The sequence below is a fragment of the Hemiscyllium ocellatum genome, chromosome 28 (assembly GCF_020745735.1).
Source record: "Hemiscyllium ocellatum isolate sHemOce1 chromosome 28, sHemOce1.pat.X.cur, whole genome shotgun sequence".
In the NCBI taxonomy this organism is placed as follows: Eukaryota; Metazoa; Chordata; class Chondrichthyes; order Orectolobiformes; family Hemiscylliidae; genus Hemiscyllium; species Hemiscyllium ocellatum.
In genome coordinates, this window is record NC_083428.1 from 15,180,776 (window position 1) to 15,200,524 (window position 19,749).

Below are 19,749 nucleotides of genomic sequence, written 5' to 3' on the forward strand. Positions count from 1 at the left end.
TAAAATGGGGAAAATGTCTAATACACAAAGTCTAGAATAAAGTAGCTTTGAAGAAAAGTTTGTAGAGTCTTAAGTGTTAAGACTTTAACCTGAATCTAGAGTTGCTTAATTGACATTTTGCATTAAGAGTAGCAAAAATGCTTTGAGTTCTCAGTGCATGGATATTTCTCCAGTTTGGTTTATCACCAGGCCTTGGTTTCCAAGGCCAAGAGGAGATAGTGCAAGCCTTCCAAATTCTGATGGTGCAAATTAGTTTTCTTCCTCTTTGTCCTAAACTAATTGTCTGAAATACAGTTCTTTTGTGTAACCCAGTGTCTGGTTTCATTCTTTTCCAAGCTAGATAACCTGCAAGCAACTTTCAACCCAATTGAGAGGTGAAAGTCATTTTGATGATGTTAATCTTAGTTTAGACAGCCTTACTTATTGATGGTTTTATGAAGCTTGCCTCAACTTGTTCAGGTCGTCACAGTGGCGACTAAGTAATTCTTTCTTTTTAAATCCATTATAGTCCATAAAAGGTTCTAGCCAATGAAGATCAAATGATGAAAGTTGAGAGTCCTTTTTTTTTAAACACTGCCATAGAAAACATTGGGGTTAGGAGCAGGACTAGGGCATTCAGGGCCTGACAAGATCCTTCCGAGGTCTTGTCCTTCCCTACCCCCATTATTCTCAGAGATCTTTTTATTCCTCTAAATTTAGTCACTTACACATCCTTAATTTTAATGGTTCTTCAATGTGTAGCTGCACAGGCCCAAAGCACTGAAACTCCTTCCCTAAATCCCCATGCCTCTGTATCACTAAGTTTTTGGCCATATTTCTAATACCTTATGCAGTTCAATGTCCTGCAAAACATCTTCGTATATTTTACTATATTAAAAAGGTGCTAAATAAATGGAAGTAGGCATTGTTATCCAGATGCAATGCATTTGCACATAGGTAAGCAAAATGTTTCAGTTGTAAAATTTGGAATTAAGGAGATTTTAAAAAAACACATTTGATTATTGATTCCACAGCACAACATTTCTAACAAGAAGACTATTAGCTGCCACTTGTGGCAAGCTCCATTTATCTTAAAAAGGCGGAAATAATTTGCTACTTAATGCTGCATTTGACCAAGGGTCAGTATACTTCAGTGTTACAGGTCTTTGGTTGTTTATGTGGCAGTTTATGCTCAAAACAAGATTGCAGACCAATATCACTATCACAACCAAGTATTTAAAATAGATGGCCATAATTTTTAAAATCAAATAGCATTAATTGGTAAAGAGTCACTCAGTAAGCCACGCCACTAGCCGAATTTTTAAGACCTTTTTCAATCTTCCAATGTTACAGCATACATTTGTTCACTGTACATTGCAAAAGTAATTGCAAATACAAAGTTTAAAATGTCAAGAGAAATCAACCATTGCAAAAATAAATGAGAAGTTTGAGTTTGCTCGGGTTTTATTTTACAATGCTGAAAGAGTTAAAGCCAAGCTTTGCATTCCCTTCACATCCGCAGGGCCACATGGAACCAACAATCTTAATAAGTCAGCACTACATACATCTTGAACAACTGAGTTCAACCTACGCCTGTTAGAAACGTATCTGAACACATTGCCTGACAACACATACCTGGTTTCAAAAGTGTTGGATTTACCTATGTCACTCGACAATAACTCGATTCATTTCACCTAGGTTAAAGTAACTTATATGCAGCTATTACACAAAATGAAATTCAAATGTTGCAGTGTGTATGCATGCTGTGAATTTGGAGCTTTCTTTCTACAGCTATCGGCAGGGAATGAAATACCATCACAAAAATAGCAAATTAGAGGGAAGAAAACTATAACGAGAAGTACTTACCCCATTGCTGTCCAGCAGCGTTAAGTTCAAACACTGTTCTACCTTTGCAAAGTAATTGTTTTACATAGTTCTCAAATAACCAGTTTTCTGTGGTTGAAAAGGCATCCAATGACACTAAGCAAAGAGATCCTATGATGCACATCATCTGCAGTTTGCAGTTCCGTGGTTTTTCATTAGACAATTGGGAACACCACTTTCATTCTGAAAATTGGTTCCTGCCGTGATTTGTTCGGAATACAGCTGATCTGGTCAAGGACCACTCAAGTACAGAATGGCTGGCAAACGATGAGCTTTTGTCATATCATCAGTTAGGTATCTGACACATGGCAACACATCACCATGTTCAAGAGTTTCTAAATCAAACCAATACTGCTTTATATGCCCAACACAGAAACCTATTAGAAATAGAAATATTGCCTGTTTCTCACTGTATAAAGGCTACTACATCAGAAGTTGATACAACTTTTACTCATTTTTTAAAATAGTAACTTCAAAAGCAATGATAGAATATACAGAGCAAAATGAAAAATTGCATGACTACAGAGAAAGAGCTAGCACCTACAAAATGGGGCTAAGTTACCGTCTTCTGTGCTGTAGGATTCCAGGATTATATAGCAATTTGATGCTAGCTTTACAAATTATGCACCATGATGCTGGGTGTTAGTTACATTCCTCTGTGCCAAAGAATCTAACCACAGTATCATACCTTTCAATCATGACTTTAATCAAAGTGCTATTTTGATCCTTGCACAATGAAGGAAGATGGTTTACATGGAAAATATTTCAATTTAAAACTCATGCTCTGAATACATCCACTGAAAGGAGCCATTGAAGTAATTGCTCCAAAGATACTGGGACATTGAGTTGTCTGGATTTGATTAAAAAGTTTTCATAAACCAACTTCAGGATTACAAATTCACTTCAAATTCATCACAAGAAATGTTTTACAATAATCAAATAAAATGGAAAATAAAAGGAACTCATGAACACCATGTCTTATTATATGACACAATTAAAATTCATTCATAATTAAATTAGCATTGCTAATTCCACAATTATCATTCCAAATATTAAACAATATACAAATTGCCCTCCAAATCACATACCATCATACTGAGCAATAAACATCCATTCCTTTATTATGACTGAGTCAGAATCCTAGATTTCTCTACCTAATGCTGTTAAGGAAGCACGAGAACAGCAATGGTTTAAGGGGGCTCACCACAATTTCTCAAGTTAACAAAGGTTGAACAATGAACAGTAGCATGCTACGATCACCCACATCCAAACAATGCCTCTGTTTAAGTGAATTCCTTTATTTCTCTAAAACGCGTCTTCCTCTCCAGATTTGGATTTAAAATTGCATAACTGTATTTGGGCATGGTAAAGGTTCCTTACTAACCTTTACTGACAGCATAAGGTCTGGTGGCTCAAACTTTTGTTTAGATTATTTGACAGAAAGAAAAGCATTTAAAAAAATATTTTACAAAACAGTCTAAGGTTGACTGAGAAATTTGACCACTTTATTTTGATGTGCCTATCAAATACTCTATCTTCAGATAACATGTTACAACAATTTAACATAGGAACAGGTAATTTAGCCGGTTGATCATTGCTGATTTGTGGCCTAACTCCATATACCTGTCTTTGGCCCATATTTCTTAATATCTTTGCTGAACAAAACTTTATCTTTCTCAGATTTAAAATTAACAACCGATCTGCATCCAATGCTGATTGTGGAAGACAGTTCAAAACATTTACCATCTTTTGTACATACACTATTTCCTAACATCTCTCCTGAATAGTCTGGCCTTAATTCTCAGACAAGCTCCCCAGTTCTAGAACCCCCAAATGCTGGAAATTGTTTCTCTTTATCTACGCCTTTGAATATATATTAGGACATGATAGCTTAAAGAAGTACAGCTCAAAGTAAACTAAACACATGAACATGCACAACAGGAGCAAGAGAAAGCCAGTCAATCCCTCAAGCTTGCCCCACTTTCACGAAGACCACATTTATCTGATGATACCACATTCCCACCTTCTGTTGATAATCTTTTATCCCCTTGCTAACCAAGAATCTATCGAACTCTGCAAAATCTCTATTTTCACTTGATCAAATGAGCCAATGGGCTAAGGAACTGCAGATGGAGTTTAATTTAGCTAAAGGTGAGGTGTTGCATTTTGGTTAGGCAAAGCAGGGCAATTCATAGTAGGGCCTGGGGAATGCTGCAGATCAGAGACCAAGGGGTGCAAGTGCATATTTCCTTGAAAATGGAGTCATAGGTAGACAAGGTGATGAAGGCATTTGGCATGCTCATCTTCAATTGTCAGAACATTGATCAAAGGAGTTGGGATGTTATGTTGTATCTGTACAGGGTATGGATGAAGGCCACTTTTAGAATACTATGTGCATTCCTGATAGCTCTTCTATAGGATGTTGTCAAACTTGACAGGATGCACTAAAGATATACAAGGACGTAGCTGGGATTTGAGTTTGAGTTGAGTTATTGGGAAGAGACTGAATAGGCTGGGATCATTTCTCCGGAACGTCCAAAGCTTGAGGTTTATAAAATCATGAAGAGCATGGATAGGGTGAATAGCCAAGGTCTTTTTCTGATGGTGGGTGAGTCCAAAACTAGACAGCATAATTTTAAGATGACAGGGAAAGATTTAAAAATGACCCAACAGGTAACTTTTTCACGCAGAGTGTAATGAGTAAATGGAATGAGCTGCTGGAGGAAGTGGTGGAGGCTGGTACAATTACAACACTTAAAAGGCAACTGATGGGTGCATGAATAGGTTTAGAGGGATTTAGGCCAAATGCAGGAAGATGGTAGTTGATTAAATTGGGATGTCTGGTTAGCTGAGACAAGTTGGAATGAAGAGTCTGTTTCTATGCTGTGTGACTTTGTAACCTTCTGTGAGAAAGAAATTTCTTTTCATCTCCATATTAAATGGGCAACTGCATATTTTTAGAAGCAATCCCTAGTGCCTTATTCTCACACAAGGAAACATCCTTTCCAAATGCACCCCCTGTCAAGACTCTCAGAATTTTATATGGTTCAATCAAGTTACCTCGTACTTTTTTTGGACACATCAGATCTCGGAGTGAAAGCTGGCTTAATAGAGCACAAGTTTTATTTTTGCAGTTTGGTTACCATGGCAGTCTGTCACTGACACTGACACATTCACACAGGCCATCAATGTACTTTTAACAAAACAAAATCACAAGTCTATTACAAAAAAAATTCCAAGGCAATTTTGAAAGATCTTAACATAAACTGCAAAAAATAAATTTCAACCTTTTTGAGAGCACTCAATCTTACTGAATTATTATTCCTATCTTAGCTTTTAAATTTATGGAATTGACAACATTGCAAGCATTCCCTTTCAGCATCTTTCTCAGCATTCACCAGATAAGATTCTCCCAGTTACTAACTCTCCCCAAGATACAAAGGCATGGGTTACTTCACTGACTTTTCTTAGCAGAACTTCAAGAAAAGTCTTATCCACTTAACTAATAAAAGTTTCAAAGCTGGGAAGAAGTTTCAAAAGCCTAGATTACTACAAATTAAACAGCTCTTCTGCTGGTAAGAAACTGCCCTGCTCAATTAAAAGCTGGTCTGCCTTTCTATAGATCATAAATTTTAAATCTGCAAAATTTTCATCAATTAACTCTCCAGATTATTTATCTCGTCTTAAGCTTAAGTTGCATGCTTTCTTGAACTCACTGTACAAAAATTACTTTCTGGCTTATTTTAAAAAGGTCACCCCCAAAGAACTAAAACCAAACACCATTTGCCTACAATTTAAAATCCAAGTTTCCAATAATAACATCCTATAAATATTTTCAATAGTCTGTTTAACCTCAGAATAACGCACTCATTACAGGTATTAGTCTAATAAACCTTCACTACACTGCTTCAAAAAAAAAGCACTTACATTCTTCCTCAAGAGAAAACTGTACACTAGTCCAAATGTGATCACACTAATGTTTTGAATAACTGAAGTTTAATATCTCCACTTTTGTATTCAATTCCACCCACAATAAATGATGACATTCTATTTACTTGCCACACCTGCATGTTAACCTTCTGCGATTAATGCACAAGGAAATAAAGACCATTCTGAGTTTTGGAACTCCGTAATGTCTCACTATTTAAATAAATTTTTTTAATTCTTGCTGTCAAAATGGACAATTTTACATTTTCCCACATTACACAAAGTCTACTAGATCTTTGCCCACTCACTTAACTAATCTAGTTCTCTTTAGTAACATTTTTCGGTCTTCGTCACAACTTACTTTCTGTCAAACTTAACAACCATTTATAGCTTCATCTAAATCAATTGTATACATTTTAAAAAGTTGAGGTTGAGGTGCCAGCACTGGTCCCAAAGGCAGAGCATTTGTTACATCTTGCCAATCAAAACAAGATCAATTGACGCCTCCTCTCTGGTTTGTAAACAAGAAACAAATCTTCTATACATGCCTATATGCTGCCCCTACACCATTGGTTTTTGAGTACTGCTGGAAAAAGATACATTTCGTTGAAGGTCTTTAACTTGCACTCAATAAAACAATTTGCAAAAAATATCAAGATAGAGGGAAAAACATTTATATTCTATAGAGAGGAAAGTGCTAATAGTTGCCAAGACGACCGATTGATATTCTACATTGATATTTCACGCAAATTGTCCTCTAAGTGCAACATAAAAAGTTTTCAGTAATACTCAAGTTATTTATAACTATACCATAACTAGCATTTATTTTCTGAAAAAGCCTTTGATGTGGAACTTTATCAAATGCCTTCCAGCAGTGGCCCTTTACCCACAACACATGCAATTTCTTCAAATAATGCCAGCAAGTTGATAAAAAAACACAATCTTCCTTTCACGGAAAGGATATGTTAATTCTGCCACATTATTTCATTTATTTCTAAGTGTCTTGCTATAACATATTTAATAACAGCTTGTCATATTTTCTCTACATCCAAGGTTAAACTGACTAGCCTGTAGCTTCCTGTTAATAGAAGAGTTACATTTACTACTCGCCAATCTAAATCTTGGGAATTTAAAAAATTAAAATCAATTAAAATCAACCCTCCCACTAGACTCTTATTTTAAGACCTTAGGATTAATACATCAGGACTCAGGGCCTTGTCAATTTATAGGTGTAACAACTGGCTCAGTTCCAATGCTCTGATGACCATAATTTTCAAGTTTCCACCTATTTCCTGATTTACTGCCATTCCCAGGATGTTACTTGTATTCCTTGTGCTGACGACTAAAGCAAAGTGTTCAAATCACCTGAAGAATCTCCATCTTCCATTGATTCCCCAGGCTTATAGGACTACCATTCACTTTGTTAATGCTTTTCTTTTTCAATTATGCATAGAAATACTAACTATATGTTTTATAATTCTAGACAGCTTTCTCTCAATATTGATTTCCCTCTCTATTAGTCTTTGTCATTCATTGTTTTCTTTTAACCTACCATCCATCTTAGTATCAAAATTAGAAGAAAAAAAATCCTTGTCTAACCTTTAACTCTCATTCAGTAAATCATGGACCGTGATCCTCCCTTGGAATTCTTGTTTCTTGTTAAAAATATCTATCCTGTGTATTCTGCCATATTCTTTTAAATATCTGCCACTGAATTGCTATTTTTCCTTCCTATCCCCTAAAATAATTTTCCAGCTCACTTTAGTGAGCTCTAATTTTATGCCTCATAACGACCCTTGTTTAAGCCTAAAATATTAGCCTTGGACCCACTCCTCTCCCTCAAACTGAATGTAAAATTCAATCATAATTTTATCACTGCTACTTAATTGATGAACTAAAGAGATGTCCTTAAGTCTATCTCAGTGCATAATATCAGTTCTAGTACAGTTTGCTCTCTAGTCTGCTTCAGATGTACTGTCAAAAAATCATCCTAATAACATTCTCTGAACTTCATATTTAGCCTACCCTTGCATCGAACTTTTTTCAGACTGGAAAACTGGTTAGAATCATCCATGATTATTGCCATACCTTTCTGACAGGGTCCTATTATTACATCCTTTATTGTCCTTTCTGCCATATGATTACTGTTAGGAGGTTTGTATACCACTCTCACAAGTGACTTCTTGTCTTTATATCACCTCCACCCAAACCGTGTCTACCCCTGATTTCCTGAACCCAGGTTGTCCCTCTCTACTGCATGAACACCATCAATAATCATGTATATACTCACGTTAGAGAGTCGGATTTTAGACTATGTTTTAAGGTTAAATTTATGGGGTCGACTATTACATGGATACTACTTTTGAGGGGTTGAAATTCATGACCGTCAAAATTCATGCTGTATCATTAGGAGCCCAGTTGATCACTTAAGGAATAAAGAAAGAGACACAATGGATTACAGTAATTACTGGATAAAGAATAATTAATTAGTCCACCTTTGCTTTTTTTTCTTGTTATTCTCTTTTTCATATAAAAAAACGTCCCTTGGAGCGGCAATGACATCAGCAGTGCTGCTGAGGGCTAGACTGGAATCCCAGACTTGAACCAGAAGGCCAGCGAACTGAATTCCAAAACAGAGTAGAAAAGCCAGCAGACTAGAATACTGGACTGGAGGGGAACTGCTGGAAGATCGGAGTCCCAGAACTGAGCAGGACGGCCAGCAGAATGGAATCCCAGAACCAAGCGGAACAGCCATACAAAAAGTGAATGCTAATTACATTAACTATAGCGCTCGCTCAATAATGAACTTAAGAAATCCGAAGCCTAACATCGGTGTGAATTATGTGAAGAGCTAGAGTCAACTTTTCCACGAGAGATATGGAAAATTCCCAATTTTTTTGTCCAAAAAGAGGGGGTTGACTTTTACAGAAGACAGACTTTTATTCAAGGATATACAGTAACTGAGACACCCTCCATTTCTTCCTATCTTTCTGGCCTTCTAATTATCAAACCTAGCAATATCCAGGCTCCAATCCTGCAGCTATGAGTCCACAATGGCTACCATATCGTACTTATTTGTATTTCACTATCAATATTGTTTTGAATGCAATGCGTATCCATATGCAATCTTTAGTTTTGTTCTTTAGCACTTTTGTAACCACTAACCTTAACTGTTGACTTAGTTTTGTACTCTCTATCGCTTCCTATCACTGTTTATCATTTAGCATACAATACCGTGTCTGGTCTGTACTCTTTGATTTACCACACCTTCCCCAAATGTGATGAGTTGCCCCCAGTATATAGATTTTAAAAATCCTCCTTACTTCCCTAGTTACGTGGTTCACTAGAGTCCTGGCCACAACATAGGTCAGATGTAGATTGTTCCAATGAGTCAGCATTTTTTCCTCATACTACTGAAAGTGCCCACAAATTGAACCAACTTTTACTGCACCTGTCTGAGGTATGCATTCATTTCTATAATCTCTTGGCCCATAGCAGTTTGCACAGTGCCCTTCAGTTTGCTTTGTCATTTGGTGCCTAGCTCCTTGCACTGACTACACAGGACCTCGTTGTTGTCCTGTCTGTATCACTGCTACAGACATGGACCACACCAACTGGATCCTCTCCCTTACAAATCCTGGCAACGGACAGGAACAGTCTTCTGGACAGTAGTCCTTTACTGCAGAGAATAGTAGCCTCAACATCTCAATTGCTGACTACCACTACATTCCTTTTTTGCTCCCTGAACTTGAATAGGTTCCTGTATCAAATGTCATGGTCAGATAGCTCATCCACCCAGCAGGCCCCACTGACAACCAAACCTCAAAACCAAAACGAAATTAACATTTTAAGAGAACATTTAGTGGATACACAATAAATTGAGGGTTTAGAAGTAAAATAGTGCATTACAAAAATTAGATTCAACATAGCATGTTAAAGACAGAAATTGATTTCAAATAATTTTGCTTGTGCCAAATCAATGAATGTCATTTTTCATTAATCATATGTTTGACTCTTGAGCAGTGAATTCTTACTCATTAAATAAATGCATTCGTTGAGGTAGAAATATGTTGGTTAATAGTGTGGATGGTGGGGAAGTGTGCAAAACTAATGATAAATACCATATTATTCACACATTTATTTAACTGCAAGCACTGATTTTACACAAATAAGCAACAATGTCTAAGGAGATGTTAAAGTAACAGCATAGAATATATTACTTGAGAAATCCTCAGAAATTGATTTTGCACATTTAAATGCAAAAAATAGGGTAAGTAATTGCCAAAGCTCACAAAAGACCACTACTTGAAGAGCAACAAATGCCACCAGAGGTAGGCATACTTAGGCAAAAAGCCTGGTAATGTTGAGGAGCAAACTTAAAAGCAGATGTGAGGCTGATATAGTAGCACTGACAGTTTAAAAGGTCCTCTCTTCTACCCAGCTTGATGAGCACCCCAATAGAGTTCTGTTACAACAGTGGTCAGATAAAACAGAAATAAAACATTTAGATTTAACTGCTCACCTGGATGAATCCAACAGAAATAGAGAAGTGAAAACTTCTGTTAGCTAACCTGTCATTTTCATTCACTTTTCTCTTTCAAGAGCATTCCTTTATAAAGCGCGATCAATCATCGACAAAAACAGGAGACAGACTTGCAACAATAATTCAGAAAGTTAAAAAAGAGTGGATGAAGCAGCAAGATTGTACAGATTTATTATCTCAATTTGAGGTGTTTCTGATGGATCTAGCAGATTGGGAACCTGGAAGGTGCAGAGAGACCCAGGTGTCCTTCCACACTAGTTACTGAAAGTAAGCATGTACGTCGGCAGGGGGTGATGGTGGTAAATGGTATATTGGCCAACACAGTGAGAGGACTTGAGTACAGGTGCACAGACATCTTGCTGCAGTTGTACAGAGCCTTGGTGAGCCACATTTGGTCTTATCTGAGGATGGATGTTCTGGCTATGGAGGGAGTGCAGCAGAGGTTTATCTGGAATGGCAGGGCTGACTGGATTGGTTAGGCCCATATTCATTGGAGTTTAGAGGAATGATGGGGAGTCTCGTAGAAACCTTCAAAAGGACTAGGCAGAGTGAGCGCAAGAAGGATGTTCCTAATGATTGGGAGTCCAGACCCAGGGGTCACAGACTAAGGATAGGGAGTATGCCATTTAAGACTGAATTGAGGAGAGGTTTCTTCATCTAGAGTAGTGAGCCTGTAGAATTCCTTGCCACAAAAAGCAGTTGAGACCAAAACATTAAATGCTTTCGAGGAGGAGGAAACAGATCCTTTGGTCCAACTCATCCGTACTGACCAGATATCCTAAATTAATCTAGTCCCATTTGCCAGCACATGGGCCTTATCCCTCTAAACCCTTCCTATTCATGCACCCATCCAGATACCTTTCAATTGCTATAATTGTACCAGCCTCCACCACTTCCTTTGGCAGCTCATTCCACACATGCACCACCCTTTGTATGAAAATGTTGCCCCTTAAGTCTCTTTCAAAACTTTCCCCTCACTCTAAACCTATGCCCTCTAGTTCTGAATTCCCCAAACCTAGGATAAAGACCTCTTCTATTTACCCTATCCATGCCCTTCAAGATTTTATAAATCTCGACAAGGTCACCCCTCAGCTTTTGATGCTCCAGGGAAAACAGCCCCAGCCTATTCCGCCTCTTCCTACAGCTCAAAACCACCAATCCGGGCAACATCATTGTAAAATCTTTCCTGAACTCTTTGAAGTTTCAGAACATCCTTCCGACAGGAGGGAGACCAGAACTGCATGCAATATTCTAAAAGTGGCCTAACCAATGTCCTGTACAGCCACAACATGACCTCCCAACCCCAACACTCAGTGCTCTGACCAATAAAGCAAAGCATACCAAACATCTTCACTATCCTATCTTCTTGAGACTCCACATTCAAGAAACTATGAATCTGCACTCCAAGGTCTCGTTGTTCAGTAACACTCCCCAGCACCTTCCCATTAAGTATCTAAGTCCAGCCCTGATTTGCCTTTCCAAAATGCAGGACCTCACATTTATCTAAATTAAACTCCATCTGCCACTCCTCGGCCCACCGGCCCATCTGATCAAGATTCCGTTGTACTCTCCGGTAGCCTTCTTCACTGTCCACTACAGCTCCAATTTTGGTGTCATCTGCAAATCTATGCCTCCCATGTTCACATCCAAATACTTTATATAAATGATGAAAAGCAGTGGACCGAGCACCAATTCTTGTGGCACACCACTAGTCGCAGATCTCCAGTCTGAAAAACAATCCTCATCACCAACACCTTGTCTTCTACCTTTGAACCAGTTCTCTATCCAAATGCTGTACCTATCTATGACTAAGGAGAAAAATACAGTTCTTAGAAATAAAGGGATCAAAGGTTGTGGGGTGAAAGCAAGAATAGAGTATTGAATGGGATGATCAACCATGATCATATTGAAGAGGGGAGCAGAATTGAGGGGCCAACTGGCCTACGTCTGTTCCTTTTTTCTCAACCAATAAATTATTTTTTCCAATGAAACCACTGTTTTACAGGCATGAATGCAAGCAAACCTGCACAATATCGTGATCTCTTCGTTGGTTTTGCAGAAGGATGTTATGTAAAACCGAGAACTTCTAACTCCTCTTCAAATGCACCTCCACCCCGAATAAATTCTTAAACTAGTTAGAGCGTTAGATCTAATGGTATTCAGTACCGCAATGTCATCTTGGACTCAACCATATGTGGAATAAGGGTCTAACATTCAGTCCTGCTACAGTACCAACTGACCAGGCAAAAAATTAATAAAGAGATATGATCTCAAGATCATAGATTCAACTCTCTATCTTGTGTGGGTGTTCAGTAACTGGCTGATCAAGACGAGTCATTCACAATCAAGGCCTAATCTAGTTTGAGAAGCATGGACTTCCTAATGAATATGCAGAGGTTTCGCTGTAGTCATTAATTAAGTGCTCACATTGTTGTTGATAATGATTACTCTTGCGCCATTTCAAAAGTTGCTCAGTCTATGTGTAGTACTGAACACCATTTTGATTGGCATCCCAGAAGAATGTATCACATATTCATGAAGTCAGCAGAGGAAGAACATGAACGCTTGATATATTTCTGGTTACCATATAGAATATGCTAGAAAAGTCTGACAGTTTTTTGAATCTGGATATCCTGCCTAATGCAGCTGTCCTCTTACTAATTACTTCCCAAGTTAATTGTCTTCTCCAGTGCAATTAAAGATGAGCAATAAATGTTAGTCTAGCCAAGTGATGTCCATATCCCACAAACAAAAATAAACACTGCACAACTGGTAATGCCAACTTCCTATCTGCTCCATAAAACTAATCGAGATGACACCTGAACATGACAGCACAGTGGTTTTACTTGGTGAAAGGAAATGAAGATCTTAACCGCTTAACATTCCACAAGGGCAGTTGGTGAAACTGAAAGACAATTAATTAAGTGTAGAATGCAAAGCCTAGTTCTTGTGATCACCATTACGGAGACTATCATGGATTGTCATAAAAACCCATCTGGTTCACTAATGTCAATTAGGGAAGTAAATTTGTTATTCTTATATTGCCTGGCCTACATGTGACTCCAGATCTACAGCAATGTGATTTTTAACTGAACTCTGAAATGGTCTAACAAGATGGTCAGTTCAAAGGCAATTAGAGGGGGAACAAATGCTGGCCTTGCCATCAACATCCACATCCCTAGAAAAAAAAATTAAAAAAAGGAAAAAAAAAGTTTGATGCTTGAAGTTAAACAAGGCTGTCCTCGGCTCACCCTTTTCAGTTTCCAAATCAGGAAAAAGTCCTTCTGTATGTGAAAACACTTCATAATCAATAACAATAGTGCTAAACAGAAAACCTCCCAGAATCACTTTCAATTATAATACATTGGGTTCAGGTTTTCACAACACTTTCTTTCTGTAGATTTTGTGGTAAAACTATAATTCTTCACCACTGCTACTATTGTGAGTACCCTAGTACAACTGGGTATGTGTTTAAGTACAGTTGCCAGCTCTTCAAAATGTACCCCATCCCTGAATTACTAACATTCTTAAAAAGCTGGAGTGTCAGATCCAAAGGTATTCAGTATCGCAATGTCATCTTGACTCAACCATATGTGGAATAGGAGTCTAACATTTAGTCCTGCTACAGTACCAACTGACCAGGCAAAAAGAGATATGATCTCAAGACAGGTTCAATTCCCTATCTTGTGTAGGTGGTAGATAACTGGCTGATCAAGACAGAGTCATTCACAATCAAGGCCTAATCTAGTTTGAGAAGCATGGACTTCCTAATGTGCATGTAGAGGTTTCGCTATAGTCATGGATTAAGTGATCACATTGTTGTTGATAATGATTACTCTTGTGCCATTTCAAAAGTTGCTCAATCTATGTGTAGTACTGAACACCATTTTGATTGGCACCCCAGAAGAATGTATCACATATTCATGAAGTTCATAAAAGGTTCACAAAGAACCTTGGCCAAATCAAGTACTTGGCTCAAATTGAAAAGTTTTTCAGATACTCCATACCTGACATGTAACTTTCCTCCAATCTTGTAGGACAGTCATCAAAGCTGTAGAGACCAAAGGAGTTCAGTATAAGAATACAACCAGGTTTGATCTTCTGAAGACATTAAATGGATTGGAAAGGGTATCATCTGGACATAAATCACTCAATCACACAGTCCTGCAGTTGCTGAAGAAACCAGTACAACCTTTTCCAGCCATCCAAAGTTGGGTTGTAGTTTCTGCAATCAAGATCTGCCGTCTTCATCAAACATCGAAGCCGACCTCCAGAGTATTATTGGCATTTTTCTTGTATTTGATGAGTGATAGTGATCATGTTGATTGAAGTTCCTTTCATTGTGAATCTATTCTGTGTTTCCCAAAGACCTATATGCAGACTGGGGACTTCAGTTCTTTTTTGAACATCAGCAGATATTGAATCACCCACTGGATTGCATTTGCACATACATTACAGGAAGGAAGAGAAAACGAACATCAAACATGTCGCTAACATTTGATATACCAGCTAAAACATCTTCAGGAAGAACGTGCACACAAACACACACTCCTTATTTATGATAATTTGTTTCAAGTTTTCCATTAAAAAAAGCCTCCATCATTCAAGGATCGCTCACACTGTAGAGCACGCAATTTGTAATTCTGAAAGGAATACTTAATTATCGACTAAAGAGTGTATTAACGGGACCATGCCGCCACGCTGCATTTTGTTTCTTTTTACCCACTATGGTTGGCTTATAGGCAACATTCCATGGTGACCTGGAAGAAAGAATCGTGTCATTGAAAATATGGATTACACTTAGCCCCTTGGGAAATAATAAACTGAAACTACGTGGGGTTGTTACGGTTTAGCGAATTAAATCAATTGAGGATAATTCCCATTCTTACTTTGCAATGCAGAATTATTCACCTTTTAACACTGGGCTCTCATGTGCTCCTGCACTGCTTGCCGCATCTTCAGCTTCTGCTCAGGCTCCCAGCTCCAACGCTCCTGGGTCTGTTTAAAACGGAGTTTTTCAAACTGTGCAACAATCTTCCGTTCTACTTGAATTTCAGCTGTTTGACGCACTCCTCCGTTCAGTTAAACTCGCATTTCCATCTTGCTCACATTACGTCATTGAGCCCACCACTCGGCACAGTTGAGCAACACACAATTGTGATGGAATAATGTCCTGTGTTACACAGTGGCATAAGACTCTGGTCTCCAGCCAGCATTGCCGTCAACTGCAGAAGTTAAACTACACGGTAGCGGCAGAAATAAAAGCATCCAAAAACACGCCCGATCACAACCGGGCAAGTTTCTTGCCTGGGCTTTTATTTAAATAAAAAGGTTCCGAAGTCCGAATATTCAGCACAGACAACTCCAACACTTCCAAGTTCTGCCAACGCATCACTGAGTGGTACTTCAGGCCGTGCAGCACCGTCCCTTTCTGGAGGAGAACGAGCTGATAAACCGGGTCGCACAGGTCGACTTCGGGAAACTGAAGCAATTCTCCGGCAGCAAGCGGATTTTGCACGCGCGCGCGCGCACCCACACACTCTCACAGAGAGAGAGACAGGGGGTGAAATCTCACCTTTGCAAAGCACTAGAATTGCCATATAAACAAGAGCGTATGTTGGATCACACTCTGCAACACACGCACAGCGGCGCGCTCATAACAATACCGCATGCACGTCCAAGATTTGATCAGGAACCAGGTGAAAGATTTCCCCCCCCAAAAGCAAGAAACTGCCAGATTTTTAAAGCATGTGCATTGGGATTATCTCTCCACCTTGCCCTGCCTCTATTCCTGATGGAGGGCTTTTGTCCGAAACGTCGATTCTCCTGCTCCTGGGATGCTGCCTGACCTGCTGAGCTTTTCCAGCACCACTCTAAACTAGACTCTGGCTTCCAGCATCAGCAGTCCTCATTTTTGCCCATTGGGATGAAGGTACTGAGTGTGTGCCTTTGCATTTGCTGTCTGCACGCAGATGCATATCGATGCACGTATATAATGAAGTGGAGTGCAGGTATGCAGCAGGTTGAATGGAAAAGCCCGAAGGCTCATTCCTGTGGATGTTTTTTTCTGTGTGAGCTCCTCTGGGGCAATGTGGCAGTAAGTTTACAAACAGAGTCGGCGAGGCGCGCAGGCGCAGTGCGCTCCGGGAGCTGTCAGGTTCTCAGTGAAGCCGGGGCCGGGACAGGCGATCCCCGCCCCCCCCACTCCCCGCCCGCCCCCAACACACTACCCCACCTCCACCCAACCCACTACCACCACCACCATCACCCAACCGACCGCTCCCCCCTTACTCCCAAAAACAAAATAAAAATCACTCGCCGTTGATGCCTGCACCCGCTGACTCCGATTTCAACAACCCCGGCGGCTCAAGCGCCGCTCCCTCGATCTATACCTCAAGAGCCGGCCGCTCGGGAGCCTGTAATAACGCGGCGCAGTCATTAAATCACATCAGGGTAAAACCAGCTCTTGCGCCGCCTCACCTCCGCCATATTGTTTCTGTCTCTGCCTGGGAAATCCGAGCGCCGGGTCCCGGATGTACACTCGGCTAGTGCTGCGGCAGCGCCGCTGCTGGCGGTCAGTGGGAGTGCAGCGCTGTGACTGCGGGGCCAGGGGAGCGGTGTCACTGGGGCGCTACAGTTGCCTTTATTGCGTTAAAGGGACCTAACTAGGTAGCAGGACCCATATTTCTCCATGCCTTATGGATAATAGCTTTCTTTCTTCCTCTGTCTCTCTTTCATCCTCCTAATTTCTCTTTTCTCCTCTAACACTGTTTCCTCCTCTCTCCTCTTCCCCTTTCTCTCTTTCCTCACTTTCCTTTCCTCCTCTCCCTCCCTTTCCAGCTCCGTCTGTTCATTCCGAACTCTCTCTTTCCTCTGTTCGCTTTTGCCTCCCCCTCTCGTTCCTCCTGCCTCCCTCTTTCCTTCTCTCTCTCTTTCGTCTTTCTTCCACCCCTCTCTTCTTTCCCTCTTGTATCTCTCTTTCCCCCTCACTTTTTCTGTTTTTGCTGTTTTGCTCTTTGCCTCAACCAGGTCATCAGCGCCTCAATAGGTCTCACTTCCTTACGCTGCACCAGCCGTTCTTAATTTTTGACTGTGAAGCCCTCTTTGAACCGCGAGGTTATGAAAAATGTACAATTATCTTTCTTTTGCTCCAACTTGCTGTTGGAGTCAACATGGCTTAGTCGGTCACACTCCGACATTTGAACTAGAACGTTATTGGATCATGTGCCAATCCAGAGATGATACTTAAAGATCTAGGGAGGAAGTCACTCTTGTGCCTTGTTGGATTTGTTGTCTTTTAGAGAGGAGATTCCATTGGTATTTAATCAGCTCCAGACAGAGGTATCTTGTGTTGGGAGCATGAAAATCAAATACTGATGTGTTTACTTGGGGGTTCCGCTCTTCAAAGCCACTCAGTGTCTGATTCAGTACAGAGAAGGTGGTGTGAAAGAGAACGCTGCTGAGAGCCATCCTTCTCTGCTCTTTCTGCAGACCTAATTCCTGCTTCCATGCCTTCCTCGCACCCATGATCCCCATCCTGCCCTCACCTTGCCTTTGGACTGGGATCACTTGCCAATTCTCGACCTCTGTAGATATATTGCTTGCAGAAGCCTGTGGCCCCATTTCTAATAATAACTGCCAACTTCTGGCCAGCAACTCAGGAAAGGAGGGAACCCTCAATTCTTGTCTTCTTTATTGGAGGGAGAGTCTGCCTGATGGGAAATCAATGGAGTGAGTCTTTCCTTACATAGATGAGTGAGGCTCTCACTAGCTGACAGCTGAGACTCCTGTTGCCCTTATTAAGTGCTGCCCTTTGGTTCAGAGAATCAGAAACTTAGCCAAAAGGTTAGACTTCAGGAGTGTCAAAAAAGAAGAAAGTGAGTGAAGGAGGAACTTTCAGAACTAAGTCAGAGTCATCAATGATTGAGCAATTAAAATCAGGGATGTTCAAGAGGCCAGAAGTCTATGAGCTGGCAGAAGTTGCAGAATTAGGAAGAGTTGAGGCCATTGGGGAATTTGAAGACAAGGATGAGCTTTTCAAAGTCTGAATATTTCTTCTCTGGGAACCAATACAGATCAGCAGGATATAGGGGCACCAGGCAAACAGAATGTGGTGCAAATTACTTCACAGGAAATGGTTTTTGATGACCTCTAGTTCACAGGGTAGAATGTAGGACACCAGCCAGTAAAGTATTTGAGAAGTTGTGAGTTAACAAAAATAATGAAGATTTCAACAGTACATAAATTGAGATGGGTTGAATTTTGGTAATGTTGTAGAGGTAGAAGTTGCTTTTTTAATTGTGGCACAAACACATGGTCAGAAGCTTATTTCAAGGTTAAATGTGATACCAAAGTTGCAAACATACATCCTTTTCAGCCAGCTGAGGATTTCATATCTTGGAAGTGTAGTTTGGACAGAAAAGCAGCAACAATGGCTTCAATCTTCCCAATAATTAATTGGAGAGACTTTTGGCCAATCCAGTACTGGATGCCAGTTTAAGGGTTGGACAATTTACCAACATGCAGGAGTCATTAGAGTTGATAGTAAGGAAGGCCTGGGTGTTGATAGAGTACATGTCAAGACTACTGTTGTGGTTATGGATGATATCACTGAAGGTTAACACAATGTGAGAAATAGGATGTGTTCAAAGATAGATCTTTCAAGGATACCAGAAAGAAGCCACTGTTCAATGTAAAATTTGTTGGGAATGGATCCAGTTGAGAGCTGTCCCACCTGGCTGGAGAGGCATGGTGAGACTGCAGGCTGCAGACAGATTAAGAACAATGGAAGGGAAAGTTTGCCTTTCTAACATTTTATAATATATACAGCATATCCTTTCCAAGGTGTGGTGCCTACAACTGCTCAAACTTTTCCAGTTGTGATAGAACCAAGACTTTATATGAATGTGATATAACTTCTATCCTCTTGTATTCTTAGAACTTAAAATCGCTACAGTGTGGAAACAGGCCATTCGGCCCAGCAAGTCCGCACCAACCCTCAGAAGAGTAACCCACCCGAGATTCATTCCCTTATTTCTCAATTTTTTTCACTGACTCGTGCACCTAACACCATACCGTGGGGGAATTCACCTAACTTGTACATCTTTGGATTGTGGGAGAAAATTGGAGCACCTGGAAGAAACCTACGCAGACATGGGGAGAATGTGCAAACTCTACACAAAGTCACCTGAGGCTGGATTCAAACCCAGGTCCCTGATGCTGTGAAGCTGCAATGCTAACCACTGAGCCACTGTGCCACCCACTATATTCTAGTCATCTAGATATAAAAGCCAGAATTCCATTAGTCTTTTTGAATATTTGCTGTATCTTTTGATGGCATTCTAATAAACAGTATATCTGGACCCCCAGCTATCAATTGACCGCAGCTGTTTCTTTAAGTGTGTATTATTCTGCTT

The 19,749-nt window shown here is 40.0% G+C and overlaps 1 protein-coding gene across 2 annotated transcripts in view; it reads right to left on the bottom strand.

Moving 5' to 3' along the window:
• LOC132828848 (mesoderm induction early response protein 2-like) overlaps nucleotides 1–16,852 on the bottom strand; it is a 71,156-nt gene extending 54,304 nt beyond the window's left edge. Inside the window, exons 1-2 of one of the 2 annotated variants that reach the window (XM_060845996.1) lie at nucleotides 15,245–15,290; nucleotides 14,341–14,384 (exon numbers count right to left, since the gene is read on the bottom strand). In XM_060845996.1, the coding sequence (XP_060701979.1) occupies nucleotides 14,341–14,379 (39 nt within the window). In that variant the 5' untranslated portion in view covers nucleotides 14,380–14,384; nucleotides 15,245–15,290. Of the gene's footprint in view, nucleotides 1–14,340; nucleotides 14,385–15,244; nucleotides 15,291–16,813 lie in introns of those variants that run through there. The other variant, XM_060845997.1, reaches the window with a different exon arrangement.
• Between the last annotated feature and the right edge of the window lie 2,897 nt (nucleotides 16,853–19,749).